The following is a 20,476-nucleotide window of genomic DNA, read 5'->3' as shown; positions in this document are numbered from 1 at the left end:
AGCTGGAACATATATTATTTTTTAATATTAGTGACTGTTATGAAAATATTGTAATATGCTGCCATATTTAGTGCAATAAGTCAGAGAAAATAATTCTTTGTATCAATAATGTGCAAAGTGGTGCTTACCAATTGTTAGTGTCTATAAAAAACTGAGCTAATGTGGAACATTGACAAGCATACAGAAAGACTGTAATCTAAGTTGCAAGAATGACAATTTTGAAATACACCATGTTGTGGTCATGCTCTTTTGCATTGATAACTTTGATATGCTTTGTACTTCAGGTTTATATAGTACAATACTATGAGCATTTGACAATTTGGGCCAGAATTCTACTTCTACATGTTCTTAAAATTTATTGGGAAAATGCTTTGCAGAAAGAACAGATCTGTGTCTATGTACATCTCTTCTGTGGTTAAGTCTTCCAACATTTGTCTCCTGGAATTGCATGAAAATGTCAGTCTGGTGCTCATCTTTATTTATTCATTCAAGTAATTTTCTAATTTTACTGCTAATCAAACAAGATTATATATAATCATTTAAGTTACATTTAAAGATTGTAATATTTAAAGGATTTATAGTTTACTTGTACTTATGTATTTTAATCTCATGCGATTAAAGGGGTGAGTGCTACATCTCTTCCTTGATCATTTTTAATACTCTCCTATTTTTAACTGTTTTAGATTTTTTTTGTACATTCTTCTGCGTTCTTCTCGTTACGATAGAAGTCTGTTTACATCCGTAACTATTTTTCTGTGAACCTCACTTCGTTGGGCAGTTGTTCTTTAGTTTCTAAACATGCTTGAATGTGCATTTGCACAGTTTATTAAACTATTGACATTCTTAAAAGATTGCCAAGTCTGTGTCTTTACAGAAGCAAAGTGTTACAGTTATACAGTTACGCTTCCAACACATTTTTCTATTTTCTTTTAAATTAGGAAAGAGTGAAGGAAACTGAATTTAAAATGATAGTAAATTGACATTAAGAATTTGACCGAAACTGATGAAATCAGGTAGATATGTATGGTTTTGGTTGAAACGCTATTGTTCCCCCAGTGCTGTTTTACATAGGTATAGGTACAGATAATAAAGTCTTCTACTCCGAAACAGTGTATGAAATACAAACTTTTAAGCTAGTGTCCTAGTTTTAGGAGCTGCTGGGCAGCCACAATTTCTTTTTAAGGTTGTGATAATTTTCAGTACTTAAACTCTGACAGATCATGCTTTACTGTTGGATTCGTGGTGGGGGGAGCTGGAGGAAGGAGATAACTTTGTATGCAGTACCCAGTCAACACTGGCTTTTTGGTTCCTTAATTCGTAAGAAAACTGTATGGAGAGCCTAAACTGTGTTCAGCATAACCTAGCTTCCTTTCAGCGGGAAGGGGCATTTTATTAGGTGAATGATGTGTTTGGGGAAGTGTTGTCTCACTCCCAGCTTCAGGAGTCATCTAGGGAAAAATGGATGCTGTTTCTGAACTGTTTAATAAATGCAAAAATGGGAATTGTACTATAGGTATTTCTTTCTATGTATGGATAACAGAAATCAGTAATCAATATTTGATCAAATTGATGATCAAACAGATCATGAGTTTCTCAGATATGACTGGGGAGAAAGAAAGGCTTTTTGCAGTTGCTGTACACTAGACAGTGACTAACATCAATATGAACTTGAGCCAAAAATGTTGTAACTTCTGGTGATCTAATCGGTACAGTGTAAATTTTGGACAGGAAACAGGGTGGGGATAAATAAAGTTGTAAATATCCATCAAGTGTAAAATATGGAGCAAGTGAGAGATAGCTATTAGGTGACTGAAGGATATACCCATGTATTAAAAGAGGTCAGGACAAATGATCTAATGATACTGTCTACTTGAAAACCCTACTGTCCCTCTTCTCAATCTGTAAAATAAAAATACTTGCATTCTACTGTCTCTTTCTTTCTTTCTTTCTTTCTTTTCATTTCTATTTATTAATGCCTCTGGGCAGAGAATGTTTTAACTTTGTGCACTGTGCAATAGAAAGGCCTTGTATTAACTATAATCTGAAGATACTATTATGTTTAATTTGTAAGAATTATTTTAGGAAGGAAAGAGTAGTTAAAGATTTAGTCATTTCTGTTTGTATTGTTAGTCTTTCAAGTCATGTCATGAAAAAGGTTATGCGTATATAAGAGTTGTCAGGATTATTTCAGAAAAGTTCAGAAAGCCTGAGTTCCAGAGAATTTAGCGTAGACAAGACCACACTTAAACTGAGATCTACTAAATTTCTAAGAACTCTACTTTCCTCTGCCTCATTCCTCTAAAGAAACTTAAAAATAAATAAATAAATAAAAAAAAAAGTAAATCATCTTGTCAAGAGCTTTCAGGGCCTATTCTTCAGTAATTTAATACTGCCAGCCACCATTTAAAAACTAATTAATGTAGATAGTAGCAACAGGCAAAACACATTCAACTCTTAGTTAAAACAGCAGTGTCTTAGGTGAATTTTCAACATAGAATTACACTTGCATTAGAATGGTTTTGTACTCATTTGCCTTCATTTTAAAACTGATTATAGGCAAGTAAGAAGAAAACAGTGTTTGTAGAGGGTGTTTTCGTTATTTGGACATTAGTTAAAAATGATGCCATTTTGGGCTTTGCTTTATAACCTTCTGAGTTTTCCAGTATAGCCCTCTCCAGCTTACACCTGTAATATGCCACCTTCTGAGCTTTAAGAACAAGAAAGTCATGGATGTGCAAGTGTGGATGGCTGTTCATATACACATTACGATAACACTGTGTAACCTCAAAAAATGAAGTGTTTTTAGAGTTATTTTTGGGCTTCTGTAACTTTGTCAGTCTTTACTGTTCCCAGATTATGAGTCTGTGTCCCTCAAAAATCAGGACATTTTCTTCAGAAAGGTTCATTTCTGTTGCAATCTTTCTATTAGATGTATTGCAGGATTAGCTTATCAGGCTTTCTCTAAAAATTTTTAGGGCCAAATGGCAATCATAATTGAGAAACTCATGAAATGACAAGAGTAAGAGATGAAGATTTCAGAAGGAGAACAGTTGTTACGGGTCTGATAGTAAAATTTTGAAAGTTAGCAGTGCTACCTATGCAGTTGCCTAGGCTGAAGACCTCGGTGCATTGAGTGCTTCATCTTAACTTCTCACTTAGAAGGACTCTTCAGGGTATTGCAGTCTTTCAGTAAACTTTTTGTTGCACTAAGAGGCACATAGGGCTCTAAGAGTTTAACTTGCAAGGCTTTTACATGTGTTCCTGAATTGATAACCAGTTGTTGAAACTGAAATGTCTCTTTAGCATAATAGCAGCATCTGTGATAACTACTAGCTATCTGTGTGCAAAATATAAATGGGCACACATTCTCTAAGTGGAATATTAAATTCTGTGGCATATTCTTACTTTAAAATGTTTAGTGAAATATCTGTCTACGTGGTAGTCTGGAGGGATGTCATTTTTTTGAGTGGAAGGTGTAGAAAGCCAAGAACAGTGTAATGCAAGCTCTTTACCAAGACATGGTACTCATGGTTTTTGGAGGTATCTCATATGTCTTAAGTGTAAAAAATAAATCCAGAAGCACCAATCTCATATCTTCCTGAAAAGTAAACACTGCCAATTCAAGATGCATAAATACCACTTTAAAAAAAAAAAAAGTAATAGTAAAAATTTTAAAAACTATATGCTAGAAATGTGTAATAAAATTTTGATTCAATTTTGAATCAGTGACCAGGTGTTGAGATTAGGAGTTTGTGTTTTTACTTAACTATATAGTAACTTTTATGCTATAATGTGATCCTGGAGACAGATTTTCTTTCTGAATATCCTTCTATCTAAAAATCAATGGTGAAGCACAGTATTAAAAAGGATATAACAGCAAGACTGCCCATGTGTTTCTTATTTCAAACAAGGTCTTTTACACTAAGCCTTCTATTTTATTCTTTTTCCATGCGATTTTTTTTCTTTAAACAGGCCAAAATAAAAGAAGATTGCTAATAAAATGAATTGCTGTTTATCATTTACCCAAAAGGCTTTAGCAATGCTTTAATTTGTCCTTATTGTGGTAATGTGTATCCACAGAGTTCTTCGTTGTATTTAAATGCCATTAAGTGAAGAAATGTTTTGTAGCCCTGGTTCTGTAACATGGAGACTGGAACCAAGGATGTAGCATCAACCTGAGAGTTTTGCAAATGTATCCAAAAAGAGTGTGGTTTTAAAATGAGGTGAATTGTCACAACAGTGTTTGTAACAGACATGAAACACAAAGTATGCTACTTTCTGATTCTCCCTCTAAGCTCTGAAAAGTGACTGGCAAGTGAGAAAAAGAAAAAAATTCCTTCATAAATCTGTACTTCTCCAGCTTGCCTTGCTGGACAGAAGAATTATATTCCTCTGGTACATTTTGTTGCTGTTTTGCTGTTTTCTCTGCTTGAAAAAAATAATTGCTGCGTAATGATATGTTGCTGTGAGTGACTGGACAGTGAAACATTTCTTCCCCCAAAAAGTTCACAAGGAACTTTTTAGGTCTGCAATTATGTTGTAGTTAGTTTGAGATTACAAATAATAATAGTGATAGAAATCATAACACCTCACATATATTTATCTGTCTGCCTGAAAAGCTGTTATTCAGAATGATCACGCTGGTTACCAGGTATGGTGTTAGCAGCAAAGATAAATGTTAGGAACTAAAAAAAGCAAACTAATGGCAACCATGGGACTTTAGACTCTGCTGGACATGATTAAATAGGAGAGAATTTCCTTTCCACACAACAACAAATTGAGCATTTATTAAATCTGGAAACATCTTTAGAGTTGTTTTGTGGCAACTTGATGTCTAGACTGGCTTTATTCCTGATGACCTGAAGAGTATGTGTGTGTGGTCTCCTAACACTGGAATTTCAGATGAGTTTTATTTTGCCTTATTCATTTTTCTTTTTCAAGTATGTTCAGTGGCTGCTGAACAAATGTATGCCGTGTTATATTTATTTGAGGACAGTTGTAATTGAATTTGTATARTAAAGCATAGGCATGGGCAAGTTAATGCTGTTCTTCTGTAGAATTTTATTGCAAAGTGTTAATTGCTTGAATTGGGAAATAAAGTTCATGAAGGTGATGAAATGTCGAGTTTCAATTACAACCTATGTAAAAGGAAACTTTATTTGGAAGGAAAAGGCTCTTCAGTGTTTGAAATCAGTCTGATTCCTAGCAAAAGAATTAAAATCATAGAATCATAGAATAGTTGGGGTTAGAAGGGACCTCTGGAGATCATCTGATCCAACTCCCCTACACAAGCAGGATGACCTAGAGCAAGCTACTCAAGACCATGTCCAGACAGGTTTTTGAATATCTCAAGATTGTAGCCTCCACAGCTTCTCTGGGCAACCTACTCCAACGTTCAACCATCCTCACAGTGAAGTAGTGCTTTTCTGTGTTCAGGTAGAATTTGTCATGTTTCAGTTTGTGCCCATTGCCTTGTATCCAGCCCCTGGGCACCCCTGAGACATCCTTTCATCATATATTTATACACATTGATAGGATCCACCTTAAGCCTTCTCTTCTCCAGACTAGAAAAAACCCCAGCTCTCTCAGCTTCTGCTTGTATCCAAGATGCTCCAGTCCCTTAATCATCTTCGTGCCTGTTTGCTGAACTTGCTCCAGGAGCACTGGATCCAGCACTCTAGGTCTGGTCTCACCAGGACCGAGTAGAGCAGAAGGACCACCTCCCTCAACCTGCTGGCTGCACTCTTTGTAATGCAGCCTGTGCTACCATTGGCCTTTTTTTGGCATGAAGGCGCATTGCTGGGTCTATATTCAGCTTGTCCACCAGGATGCCCAGGTCCTTATCTGCAGTGCTGCTCTGCAGCTGGCTGGCCCTCAGCCTGTACTGGTGCATGGCGTTATTTCTAACGTTAGGTGACTTTATCTTCTGATGACTTTTCTCTTACAGAGCACACCATCATTCAACATTAGCTGTAATGGAACTGTCTCTACTGAAGTAGCAAGCTGCATGATCTGCCTGCTCATTCTCTGGTTCCTTGATACCTTGTTCTCTGGGCCGTGTGCCTGGGATTTTTGTTCTAAAACTCATTAACAGATATTTCTCACCAGCAGACTGTTCACGTTATTAAAGTAGCTAACAGCCATTACCCTTCTTAATAATATTTTTCAGGCTTATGAGCATCCTAATACAAGAAATGTATTCTGTATTACACTTTTTGTTTGTTTGTTTTAAGATACTGTCTTTGCTGTGGTATACCCTGATCCAAATTTGCCACCATAATGCTGTGGAAATCTAGCAGTGCGACATGTAGCCACAAGGGGAAAATAAACTTTCAAATCTTTGTGATAACTGATGTGGTTGCATTAACATATATCATTCCTACACAAATAGAAAGGAATTTATTAGATGCAAAAATAATACAGTCTCAACTTACTGTTCTGTGATTTAACATACCATATTTTATTAATATTAAAATTTTGCTAACATATTTTTTAGAAGGCACTTACTGGGAACTTCCTGGTCCCTTCTGTGCTCTTCCAGAGAGGCATTTGGATTAAAAAATAAAATTATTCCAGATGAAGAACTCATCCAAACACTAGACATTGTAAATGCCAGTGTAAACATGCAGTTGCTTTGTGTGTGTGCAGGTAATGCAAGCATTAGCATTCATTTATAGCTGTAGCAGGAATATAAGAAAGTTAAACACATCTTTGAAATAAACCAGGGCAGTTTATGCAGAGGATTGTAGCGTACTGAAGTAACATGCTGAGTGAGGAAGCAACACCAAAAAATTTTCACTTCAGTCTTGAGTCACAGTTTTCTGGAAGTGAGGATCATGGTATTTTTAGCTGCATGCAAATACATGAAAAACAATAGATGAGAACAGTGACACGATGGAGAGAAAATGTAAGTGTGTTGTAATTCTAGGCAAGTGAAGGGATGAGCATATTAGGAAGAGTAATATGTACATATTTGATGTTTCCAAGCTACTGCTAGTAACAAAATTAACTAGATTTAAATGCTGTTTGATATTTAATTGTATATTGTGAGGTTGCTCTCTGCTCCAAGCCCCATTCATAATATTTGAATATCCCAAGGTAGTATGTATCTTTTTGCAGTGTTTAAGTTTGGGAGAGGACCGAACCCATTTTATTGTTTTGTCCCTGCATTTCTTCGATTAAACTCTAATGTTTCAGTATAAGTTTCACTGCATGTGGGCTGTATATTGTTTTAAATACCATGAACTAGAATCTGGCCTACATCATTAAAAAGATGCCTCATAAACTCTGTATTGTTGTTCCAACAAATTAAAGTAATAGCAATATGTTTGATGATGCTGATAGCTTTCCAGATTGTATACAGGCAGGGCTCTGAACATAATCCAAGTTTCTAAGTTGATTTCTGTATACAGCATTTCACAAAGAGCCAGATGAAACTTCTACACATCTGTTTTTATCGTCGTAGATTTTTTTTCAATAGAGTTAAAGAACACTGAATAACCATTAAAATATACATAAATATCCTCAGAGCATTTTGAAAATATCTCACAATATATATTCTGTGTAATATTAAGAGAACACCTCTGAATTGGGGTTTTCCAATATGCTGCCTATGCATTGTGAACAGCTAGCTTAGCTTAGCTTTTCTTGATGTATTTGTCTCAAAAATAAACAATTCCCTCTTCTTCACTCCCACCCCCAAACCTAAGAAATGCTCCTAAGCAGGATTTTATTTTTTCCTTTTGTCTCAGATTATGTTTATGTATTTTTTTTCTGGAAATACATAACTCCTTGTATTCTTTGAAGTATTAGAAACAATTTCTCTAGATTGTCTAAGAGAACATGAAATGCTTTTATTGGGTTTGTGGGTTTTTGGTTTTTTTTGCTTTCTTTTGGTATGAAACATGGTTAAGAGCATGCCAAATGTTTGTTACAGATGCTTAATTTCGTAAAATTTTTAAAATGCTATTGGTGGCAGTGTTTTTAAGATTATCGTTTTTAGTTCAGTTCTAGAAGGGACATATCCAGAACTGCTTAACTATTTATTTTGCATCTGACTTCTTCCTCTTCATAGTTGTGTTTCAGTCACTCCTATTGTTTTTTTTTTGGAAGTATGCAGTAGATAATTTTGCTGCTAACTGGGCATTTTGCATTAGGATTTGACTGAAGATTCCTGTGTGCTTCACCAGTGAACTTACAATTCTGTCAGCTAAATATCAGTTTTTTGAGATGAGCTGGAAATTCTGTCGAACTGAACATGAAAGCTCATGGGATGTATTTTCCTGAAAAATGCTGGGATGGGATGTGCAAGTTATCRGAGTTTTGAAATTGAGCAAGTCTTTTAGGAGTGGTTAAACTTGGATAGAGTGAAGTTGTTGAGAGGAGGTTGCGATTTTGGTTGCGTTGGATGGAATTCCTCACGAGGGAACAATTGTCTTTGCTGTGTCTGAAGACTGGTCAATGGCTGCTTTGGGGGAGGGCAGCATTGCTTTTTTGCTTGTTGGTTTTTGAAGCTTGGACTGAAGCTCGCTGAATTGAGTCYCTTCATTTAGTGATAGAACAAACCACAGGGCTTCTGGTCTCTGCCCTCTCCTTCCCCCCACCCCAGAGGAAGTGCAGGCTCCTGGTCGCAGGGAAGGCTACTTGTCTGTCCGGAAAGAGTGGAGACGTTTACGTAGTCTCTAAGCTATACAGCTTCCATATACTACTTCTCTCTGAAAATAATAAAAATGGGATACGTACTATGAAAGAATGGTYGTGCCCACCTCCTGTAGCAGTAAACGGTTTACAAGAGAGAGCTTGGTGTTCTGTTTAGAATTGTGCTGCAGGGACTATACCAAAATGAGAAAAGAAAGTAATGCACGTAATTTGCACAGATAAGGTCTAAGAAGACATAGATGGGCACAATRCTGCAATTTATGCATCAAGACAACAAAAATCAGGTATTGCTTTAGCACATGAGTCCTGTAGCTGTATCTCATTGGATAATTTTGTTGCTTAAAAGACAGATTCTGAAGTTTTTAGATTCTGAAKTTTTTCCTGCAGGTAGGCAGTTCTAGAGATGTAATTGCTTGTGAGTTCTCTGGTATCTAAGAAGTGTTGGGCTTACACTGAAGGTCTTTTCCAGAATAGTTATACGTCGCTGTCTGTAAAGGATGTGTTTCTGAAAAGTTTTGCTTGCAAAAGTTAATGTAAGGAGAGATTCATGCAAGGACTTAAGATTTGCACAGAGTTTAAATACACAGGAACAGAATATATGGTGTGGAGGGGAGAAAGGTGGGAGCATAGCATCAGAATCATCAACTGAACAAGGCATTTTYAGAGGATGGCTTTCAGCAAAAGGATCATTCTAAAAAACAGCAGCCATTTCATCTGTGAAACTGAATGTCTCGTCATTACTCCTTTTTTCAGTCCTTTACTCTTGATTGATCTTGATATATCTGGGGAAGATGATGATTGAGATGAAAATATATCTGTTGAGAACGGCGACAGAAATGCTCAAAGATTTATGGCAAGCATTCAATTTTGTGGATTCTGTTACATGATCTGTCCTGTAAAGCCTGCATATTCTGTTGTTGGTGATCCTGATAATTCTGCCCGTGCCCCTCCATCTTCTGTGTCGTATATATGGCCTTTGTGTATTTCTCAAGTCCCTGCGCGTGTCCCCTTCTATTACATGAATTCCTGTAGGAAAAGTTGGTTTGTGGACTGCCAGACTCCTTCCTTTATCTTGCTACCTGCTTTCAAAAAACTTGTGAAATCTTGCTGATCTTTGACATTTATCCTTTCTTTTCTCAATCTCCATCATACGTGGTTGAAATCAGCCTYACAGAACAGTCATGTAAGCTAGAGCTGCATGAAATGAATTTTTTCAGGGTTGTGGTGTTGGAGAGAAGGCAAATTAGAGGAATACACTGAGGGGTTTAAGATATAATAGTCTCAAAACTATGAATCTCTGGAGGCTGGGAGGATGTCAGACCTGGGCACTTGGTTGGAAAATTGCTTGGTCTGTCTCAACGTAGTAATTTCCCTTAATTCGTACCCTGAAACAAACGTCTTCTGCTGTGTTCTGTGTAGCTCATAAATCCTCTTTTCATGACTTTGCAACTGTTTTTCTTCTTATCTTCTGAGTTATTATGAACTTAAAAAGATGTTTTCCTTAAAAAGGAAAATACTAAACCTCATTTTTCTGCTCTCTTACATCTACCTTTCTCTTTTAGAAATTGAGGTAGGAAAAAATGATCATTCCTTCTACTGTGATTTTTCCAATATTTTGTTTACAATATGCAATAATTTTCTGAGTATTCAGAAAGATTGTCCTTTTATTTCATGAGAAAAATATGATGAAGAATCACATCATGGACAGATTATTTAAATCCTTTTCTGTTYGTTCATTTGGCAGGTCCTTGACCAGTATGAAAGAGAAGGGTTTAATTTCCTGGCTAAAGTTTTTAATTCCTCACATTCCTTCTTAGAAGATTTGACGGGTCTAACTTTGTTACACCAGGAGACTCAGGCTGCTGAGGTAAGAAAATACACTTTGGGTGCTAAAGACTAAACAGGTGGTAGTTAAAGGTGTCTTGATTTTTATATTCAGCTTTATAACCATTTATCATTTTAGGTTGATCTAGTGTGTAATTATGATATTATGATATTGATTGATGGTATATAGYATGTGGAAAATAATGCTGTTTATTGGTCTAGTGACAGAAGTCTTAACACAGAATAAAAAAGGGGCATGTTTTGTTCTCATGGGAAATACCCTGGCTAAAGAGTTGTGCTCTTGAGTCTGTCCCAGCTAAAATAAAACAGGTATTTATCCTAATGGTGCATTTTAGTAACAATTTATAATGCTTTCCCACTCCATAAATGTCTATATTATTCTACATCTGTAACTTAATTTTGCATTATGGTGCAGAAGTATTGCATGGATGTTTCCAGAATTGGCTTTAAGAAGTGATTTTTCAGTTATTGTAGCCTGCATAAATGGTTTAGCTATTTTTTCAGCTGGAAATGGCTCAACAGCTTTGCTAACAACATTTGCTGGGATCATGATGACTTGGCTCTCTGTTTCATGTTTCAGCCTTTTAAAATAATTGAAGCAGATACTAGAGATACTAAACTGTAAAATACCTGATGCATTCTTGAATCAGCCTTGTGATACRTAGAACTTTGTATTTATGAGAGTGATCCAGCAAGGCAAAACAGATGCACTTTACCCACTGCTACTCATGAGCAAAARCAATAATTGTAGTCTAATTGTGATACCTAAATGATTTTTAGGCTGCTCAGAAGTCTTTAGTGTGCTAATGACAGCCTTRTAAGAAATTATAACTTCCCTAATTAGTAGTGTCTTTACTTCAACTTGCTGTTGTTCAAAGCTTAACATAAAATATAGAATCACAGCGCTTTCAAAAGGCTAGCAGAAGGCTGGGTTCAGCAGTCAGATTTATGCACGTATAGCTCTGTGCAATGAAGTCATTGCTTATAGAAACAAAAGAAACGAGCAGTTCTCTGTAGAAAATAATGTAATTTTATTTTTTTGATAGAATTGGAAAACTGCCCAATAGAATGTTGATTCCTCAAAATCTAGGATATTTTAACATTTTCTAATATACTTAATATATATTTTAAAAGGTATTAATATTTTATTCCACACTTACATAATAATTTTAGATATACGAGAAACACTAACTTGGTGTGGAAGCTTTTACAGGAAGAGGAAACTGTATCATGATAATTAAATCCAGTTAAAATATTTTTGTAGAGAAGAATTTATTTTATTTATTTATTTATTTAGGAAAAAGACTTTTCACAAAGGAAAAGTAAGTGCATTGTCTTGGAGTGATTCAAACTTAGCCAACRCAGTAGTCTTCATTTGTATCTCTAATTTTTGGTGGAGTTAATTGCAGTAGTAACGTCAAGTTTATTTTCATTAAATCTAATATTATCACAGGTACACAAATTTTCCTGGCAGAAAAGCTGTTACGTAGCTCACAGATAATTGTTGTTCATGACTGAAACAGTGACATACAAAGTATTTGCAAAGCTGCAAATAAGCATTATAGTTAGCCCAATTACCATAGAACTAGCAACTCTTTTAGATTCCTTTCCTGTAGCGTTACTGTATTTTTGTAAGAACTCATCTGATTTACCAAAGTTAGCTATTTCCATAGTCTTCATTAAGTTGTAGTGAGGTCCAACAGGCAGATCATTTGTAGAAGCTGGAGCTTGCTTGCTTGATTCGTTAGAGTTAAAAGATTTTTCTTTTATTACCACTGTTGATGCTTTGAAAAGTAAAGAAGTTTTTTTTGTTCTCCTCAGTACCTAAATTTTTTTAAAACYGCCCCAGGTTTGGTGCACAAAGGAGTGCTTATAGTACCTTTTCTATTGAGTTGTTCCTGTATTTTGAGGTCAGTTTTCTTTTACCACGCACTTGCTGAAATTCGTATTGCTGCATTTGAAGAATGCCAAATGGTTTTTGAGGAGTCCAGCTACTTTTGAGCTGCTCTTGGTTCTCTAAAACTTACACGTAAATGAGTTATTAAGCTCAAGATGAGAGCTCTTTAGGTTGATTTAAGATACTCTTSATACATGATGTTCTAAAGACTACAGCAAGAGTAGTTAAATATTGTCTACTGTAAAACACCATGGTATTTTCTACTATAAAATACCATGTATTTTATGGTAGACAATGTAGTAGTCTACTACTATAGTCAATGTAGTATGTAGTTTGGTTTTTAACCTTTAGGTGAGAGACATTCATAGGACTTGTATGGCCTGTTTTGTTAATGAGAAGGTATGATTGTTCTGTTGAGAAGTTAGATTGCCTTTCAGCATTCACTCTCTTCAGAGGGATTTTATAGATGATAGTTGGGTTTGGAGACCATAAAATGACTTCTAAAAGCTGAAGATCTTCCTTGCTATCCTGTGAAATTTGACCATTGCCATCGTTCCAACACAATGAAAATAAGCTTTTAAGTTAAATATCATCCGACCTTAAATTTACTGCAGTGAATCCATAATTGTTTTGCAGTTTCATATACAAAACTCACTGTTACAATCAAATGATTTGTTAGTTACTTTAGGTTAATGAACTAGGGAAATATATCTAATCTTGTCCTTTTTTAAACAGAATCTATTGACAAATTTTGACTCATTAAGAGCACTTAACTGAATGATTTCTTCAGTTTATGGTCAGAAGACTTGGACTACRTGGTCGCATGCTGTGCTTTTTGACATTATGTTCTGATGCTTCAACATACTGTATCTTAATTTAAATCACCTACTTACCTGAATTCATTCTTCAGTTCTCCTAAGCAAGTGCTTAGCTGCTCTCATAATGTGTATATGAATCTATATAGTCATTAAGTCCTTATTGAGCTGTATACAGAACTAATTTTAAGAACTTGCTTCTAAGTTTTGAGGTATTCAGAGGGATTCTGGATAGGACATGTATGTGCTGTAAGAGAGGCCATCCACATTAAGCAAAACACTTTTGGATGGCATTTAATTTTCTTGAAAACACTGCCTTCCCTATATGCTGAGCATAGATCTGTATTTGCCCAAGCTAAAGTATACAATTTGCAGTAAGATATACAAGACCTTCTATTTGCTAAATATGTTGTCTTTTTAAGTTACGTTGTTCAATATCCTCTTTCTGTACTGAGGATGTAAGTTATTAATACRATGTTGAAAATCTTTACTCTTATCTTTTTAAAATGACTGATAGAAATATTACCTTAATTCCTTAAGTATGCAACAGGGATGTGAATCAAAACATAGATTTACTTCATGATTCAGATTTGATATTAATTGCAGTTTGGGGCGATACAACACCTACTTCTTTAACGTGAGATACATTAGGAAATTATAAACCTTTTATATGACTTCATTAGCATGACAATTTACTCAGTAAAATAAATAATAAAATTAGCAAGTGTTTTTGTTGTGTCTTGAAATGACAAAACTGGCATTTGCTTTTTCCACATCTGACCTTAATTTAGATTCTGTGGAACTTTTTTTTAATAGCAATTAGATTTTATGTGCAACTTCATCAAGAGTCTCTGATGACACATAGGGCTTTGAAGGCCAGTAGAAGCTGTGGGAAACTCCCGCATCAGCAGTTAGACCATGTTTCCACTGGAGACAGTTCACTTTGGGAGCTGCCCAAGCTCACTCTAAAAATTGCATTTCTGTTTTCCAGATCACTTTGTCTCCTTACTCCGAACTTGAACTTGTTAACTTGACACATGTTCAACATACACTTAAGTTTAGTAGTTGGGTTTAAAGTAGAAAAAGGCTATACATCTCTTGACTTGCTCATCAAAAACAGGAAGCATTGATTTAGAGACAGAACAACAACCAGCTGAACCACTTCCAGTTCAGAACTTGGCTGAGCTGCCCAGTGATGCTTGCATATCATTCAGCATTGCATTGCTGAAACCTGCTGTTCAACTTGTCACATACTCCAGGCTTACCCCTACAAAGTATATAGTTTTTCTGCTGGTGTGGAAAGCTTCAAGAGTTCACTAACTTTGATAAATGGTTCTCTGTGGTATGTGGTACGTGGATTTCTATAAAAGACTGTTGTAGCTACATCCAGTTTACAGCAGCACAGAAACTTAAATTTCTCTTTTTCCTTAATGAGATTCAGCTCTCAACTGTAAAGATACTTTATTTCTTAAGATTTAAATTCCTAAATTATTTGGATGCTTTAGGAAGCTTTACTTTGTGTGCTATACCTTCTGCTTTCATAAGTATGAAAGCAAACCATTAAATACATGTAAAAAAAAATCACTTTATTGTATGATCGATTAAGCCGTCGAAAGTGGTAGAACTCATGCAATATAAGAGAATCATGAAGACTTTCTGGAACAAATTAGATTTGGACCACAGTTCATATTTCTGAATGAAAGGGGTTGTGTTTATGAAGGTCAGACATTGATGCCAGCAGGTCATAATGTCTATTGTTATATTGTTTTAGTCATTTTGTAATTCAGTCTTTTAAAATGTGGTCCGTAATATTTACAATTTCTTTCACAAGTTCTTTTGGTCAGTGAATGAACCCTACTTGGCATTTGGAAAATCCCCTTGCTGTGCCAGTTCACTCTAACAAGAAGTGGTGCAGTTTAGAGCTCTTACCCTATAGAAGCATCATAAAATTTAACAAAAAAAATGTTAGTAACAGCTCTTTTTAAAATATGATTATGTGCTTTTTTGAACATTTTTGCTGACTGTATTTTCAACTGTTTCTTGTGAGATAGGGCAAAGGCATATAATAGGCAGTGAGTATTAAAAGTGAACTTCATGCTTATCCAAATTTGAGAGAAAACTTAGAAAATATATTTGCCTCTGGTGCATTTCCAATGTATGTTGTTACTAAAAATATCCTGCTTGTTTCTGATGTGTCATGTTATCCTGGAACATATTCAGTACTGAAACAGTATCATACAAATAACAGGCGGAAAAAATCCCCAAACCTCTCAGTTTGAGCACTATTATAACACTAAATTATATGTCTTACTGATTTTTTTTCTCTTAACCAAACAGTATTTAGAATGGAATGTTACTTGATGTTACAGAATTTTACTGCAAATAATACTACTTCTATCATAGTGCCAAAACCTGAGTTTAAATCTATCTCTATTTAAAATTTCATAGTAAATCTTAAACAGCTATAAAATGGAAAGTACTTCTGTAGGTAAATTTATAATCTCATCAKTTTTTATATAAAGGGAAAAAGCTATGCCACAAGTGGAAGCCACTGCCTCATTTTATATGAGCTACTAAAAAATTAGCCTTGGTAAGAGTAACACCTTTTCAGGTGCTATGAAACTGTTCTAGAATTAAAATTCCTCTGCAGTTAATATTTAGTCTGTGTTCTTCAAAATGCATGCGTAGCTTTTGACTGCTGGCTTGTTCAGATAATAATTTAGTATTGTTTGTCCTCTTCATAACAGTATTAATTAGTGCAGGTTAGTACTGTTCAGTATGAGACCTCCTCCAYCAGTAGGTATCAAAGTGTTTGTCTTTTCATATATTTCCAATTTTAACCATAACAAAGGCCTCAAGTACAGTTGCAAAAGTGCACTAAATAAATGAAGTATTTTAGTTTCTTTCATTAGATCAGTATTTAAACTTGTATCTGCAGAGTACTTGAACTGATGAAGTAAGTTGTATTTATGCCATGATAATAAATTGTACTTGCTTTAAGATTTTAGCATCTTTTTAGTTATTGATGAATATAGCACCAAAAATTTTGAAATGAATGCTGTAATGAAGCTGTAGAATTCAAAAAAGAACGGATTTTTTTGATGTCTATAGAAACTAATCATATATCTGAAGAACTTGCTATGCTTAGTCACACTTATACTCGTGTTCCATAAGACAGAGGAAGATGTACCTCTAGTTTTCGCATGAAATGGTCCATCACAACAGACCAGCATTGATATGATTGATCGTGTTCAATATTCTGACATTGTTTCTTTACCAGTTTCTGATATTACTAGACAAAAAATATTACAAATGGCTTCTGCAGCTGGAAAGGATAATAGAGCTAGCAGGGTCTCGTTACTTCTGAAGCAAGTCCACAAGTTAGGCATACCCTCCTGTGGCACCAAGGACTTCCGTGGTTTGAAGTATGTGAAGGCTTCATAAAAATGATTAACAACCTTCATTAGGTAGTTAAATGAGAAAGCAGTGAGACCCCATCTGTCAGATGTGGCAGATGAGGACTGAAAAAGGATGGTTTCTTTGAAATACCTTAGAGATAGGTCATGAATTGTCTGCAAGTGTAGCATAATACTGTGACAGTGTTAAATTYCTTCTACCTCCACTTTTTTTTTGGCTTTGGACAAGAAGTTCATTTTTTTTAATACACAATAAAGGTAAATCTCTTTCTCCAGGAGCCTTCCCGCCTTTCTGATATTTGACTGAGGCATCAGTACACATCTCTTATCTTGGTCTCATTTCCTGTATTTCCACTTCACCTGCCCTGTATTTAGATAAGGAGATATTGTCARTATTTTAACTGCTCCATTAGAAGGCGCAGACAGAAAATCTACTAATCCAGGCACAAAACATGATGATGTATCATCTGTCCCGATGAAAGGAAATTAAAAAAATCGACTGAAATTTTGTCCTTTTTCATCCAAATTGCCCATGAATACAGAATTTTGAAAAGTGATTTTACTCCGTATCACTAAAAATTACCTGAATTTTTAGGATAAAGCATTATTGAACAGCCATGCCTAAAGGCTTTTGTGGAATTGTTGAAGTGATGCATCACTTTGAAGCTGTGAAGTTATAAATGTGGATTTGCTGTAAATTTGGACTAATTTTCTAGGACTCTGGTACCTTGAAATTTGTAGGGAATTAAATTTTGAGATTCTAAATAATTCTGGGATTCAATGGGTTTTCTTCAAAACTAGGCCAAAATGTTTTCAACTTGTAATCTGTTCTCCCCTTCCTCCTTCTCACGCTTTCATTACAGAGAAGAACACCTGGATTTATGTAAAGGGGTCACAATATATATTGTTATTTATCAGTATGACTCTGCAGTATTTTTATTATCCTAATATTGAGCTGTCCAACTGTCCTGGTATAGAAACTGTATTACAGATTTTGGATTTGTTTTGTTTGAAGTGTTCACCCAAGCCTGTCTTCCAGTCACTTGCCTTTCTTACCCTGCTGCATCTGACACAGAGAGAATATTCTTGCCAGTTCAAATGGCCTTTGAACAGTACTATTGTGAAATTCTTACATCCCTGTTAYGTTAAATCAAGATACCATGTTCTCCTTTTGAATACCATGATAACATTTTGTACTTTTCACAGATGCAGGCTGTGGTGTAGGCATTGGTAAGCAGATAGTACATAAAGTACTATACCTAGTCCTCTTAAGCTGCATCTGCAAAGATCCAGGTAGCCCTTGATTTCTGTCAGTGCCTACTATGCAGGAGATTCAGATCAAGACTTGAGTGTAATCACAAGTAGATTTAACGAAATTAAATGCCACTGAGGTCACACTGTTTAGTGAAGACATAACAATAACATTTGGATGAGAGTGGGATTTGTCAGAGTATGCTGTGTCTCATGATAATTGGTTTCAAAAATCCCTGCAGTAAGCTTCTACATAGTAACTTACTAACATTTTTTCATAGTCTGCACTAATTTGAGGCTAGTTTTGTTGTTCAATTGTAAAAATTTAATTATTTGACTGTGATTGGAATCATTTTTTTTTTCTGTAACTGCAGTACCAACTATAGATATATGATGCAGACAAGCAGGAGTAGCAAGTGATTTTGACCTTGTTCCTATTGAAAACATTTGTAGTACATCCCTCTGCTCTCAGCTTGTCTTTTTCTCCAGATAGTGCTTTTACTGAAGTAGGACATTTTTATGCCCACAAATAATTTTTGTTGCATAAAAATTAAGGCAGCGAAACTTAAACTGCTTAAAATCTAAGAGAKATAAAATTGTGTTGCAAATATCACCAATGTGATAGAAGTAAAAGTTGTCATGCATATTATTTAAAAAAAATAAAGAAAAAAAATACAGCCAGCTACATGTTGAACCCTCCTCACTCTTCTGAATCCTTTCACATGTCCCCTTCAATGGAATAAATGTTAGAAAATTGTCAACTTTTCCTGTCTCCTTCTGCATAAGATCTGCTAAACAGTTTCTAGGTCTGTCTCACATTTTGCATCARGCTAAATGATTATATGTGCATCCAGGTATGTTACACATTGCAATGACTAAGTGTTCCTAAAAATTGCTTATATACTAACCTAACTTTCTATGCCTTGCTGTGAGGAAGACCAGAAGGGCTCCAGGTCTACCTTAGTTTAGATCTCAGCAGGAAAAAAGGTTGTAATGCCTGATAAAAGTTCAGAAAATTCTTCTACTGGAACTCTAGCAAAGGCATATAGTCACAGTGAGGAAGAAACTGAAGTTTCCAAATAAATTTTTAGTATATTGAGAGGGAGCAAGTGCGTATTTGGAAGGGAAACGGGCTTCCTTTGCAGGACTTTCAGCCTCCTCTTTCCTTCCTTCCTGAGGGTACTACTTTGCCCTCCCTCTAATTAGCTTTCCTTTCCTGGGGCTGGTGGTTAGGCAGCTAATGAGAACAAGAATTGCATGTTCTAAAATATCTATCTAGTTTATGCAAAGGAGGATTTACATAAATACAACTGATTTTTGGATTAGGCCATAATTTTGTATTAGGTATACCAGGAACAAATTGGGACAGTATTTGGGGTGGGGAGGGAAAAGGGGTGCAATTCTAGCTAGATTTTTCAAAATATATTGATTATTTTTTTCTCTAAAGGAAAAATACCTGGTGCAAAGTGTAAGTACAAAAGAGAGGTAAAATAATTTAGGGATTAATTATTCCATTTCAGGATATTTTGTTACAGTGAAGAATGAGTAGCTTGTTCAAAACGCATTCTGTTATTCTCATGTGAGGAATAAGAAACTATGCAACACAGAGAAACATGTTGATAAACTGTGTTTTGTAATTAAGAACATAAATTATACAACGTGCATCTGAGCACAGATGAACAGTTGTAGAGTGTATGKGCCCCTGTAGGTTATTTAAGTGAAAAAAAAGAAAAAAGTTTGCTGCTGGACAAATTACTACCAGATGCAGATTTCAATAAACACATGCTGTTGTTGCCTTGCCCAAAGGTGCTGTGAATTTCTTCAGGCAAATCTGTATTCAGTAAGCTGTTGAATGTTTGAATGTTAATGGAGTTACTGTATTATGTATGAATACACCCCATCCGCCAGTGTTTAATGTATTTCAATATTTAAAGGCTTTGTTCATCTCATAAACCTTTAAATATTGTTGAAGAGTACATAATTGTGAACAACCATGTTTGCATTATTCTGACCATCTATATTTCTTCTGGAAGTATCTCTAAAACTATTCTTTGGGAGTTTGTGTTAAGAGTTGTGTAAGAGATCTTGTGTAAGAGATCTCTTACAACTGATACAAACTGYGTTGGTATTTTATTAGTGTCAGCATCTAATTTTGTCTACAAAACTTGTCTGTACAATGAATAGTAGCTTTTTCAACTTTATAACCTACTGATTTTATAAGCCCAAGAACTGTTGAAGAATCATGGAGATTTATCATTATCTCCCTTTAATACCAATGATTGCTAATTCACATAACAATCAGACAAAAACTCTAATATTAAAAACATTAATAACAAACCTTCAGCATTAAGAGCGAGCTACTCCCATATGGAAATCTCATTTGGAAAAACCCTTGTAAACTACTTCACGATTTAAATTTTTATAATGTGTTTGGGGTTTTTTTATTATTAAGTATGGAATAATTTTACCTGGAGCATTTTTTAAAGATTTACGTCCATGCTGCCACTAGAAAGCAAACATTTTTGGTTAAAATTGGCATCAATTTTGCAGAGATTTATGAAACAGCCATGGATCAGTAACAATAAATTTGAATA

General features: G+C 35.2%; 1 protein-coding gene across 9 annotated transcripts in view; it reads left to right on the top strand.

The window, feature by feature from the left end:
• ATG7 (autophagy related 7) overlaps positions 1 to 20,476 on the top strand; it is a 141,940-nt gene that overhangs the window by 46,993 nt on the left and 74,471 nt on the right. For all 9 annotated transcript variants that reach the window (XR_014895538.1, XR_014895537.1, XR_014895536.1 and 6 more), the window contains exon 18: positions 10,403 to 10,525. Coding sequence is in view for 1 of the 9 variants with exons in the window: in XM_085302446.1 (XP_085158572.1) it covers positions 10,403 to 10,525 (123 nt within the window). In the remaining 8 variants the exon portion in view is untranslated. The remainder of the gene's footprint in view (positions 1 to 10,402; positions 10,526 to 20,476) is intronic.

The sequence above is a fragment of the Rhea americana genome, unplaced genomic scaffold (genome assembly GCF_003343005.1).
Source record: "Rhea americana isolate MKP2758 unplaced genomic scaffold, rheAme1 scaffold_19, whole genome shotgun sequence".
Taxonomy (NCBI): Eukaryota; Metazoa; Chordata; class Aves; order Rheiformes; family Rheidae; genus Rhea; species Rhea americana.
The sequence above is the reverse complement of the archived record's forward strand: the minus strand, read 5'-3'. Positions and strand labels throughout refer to the sequence as shown.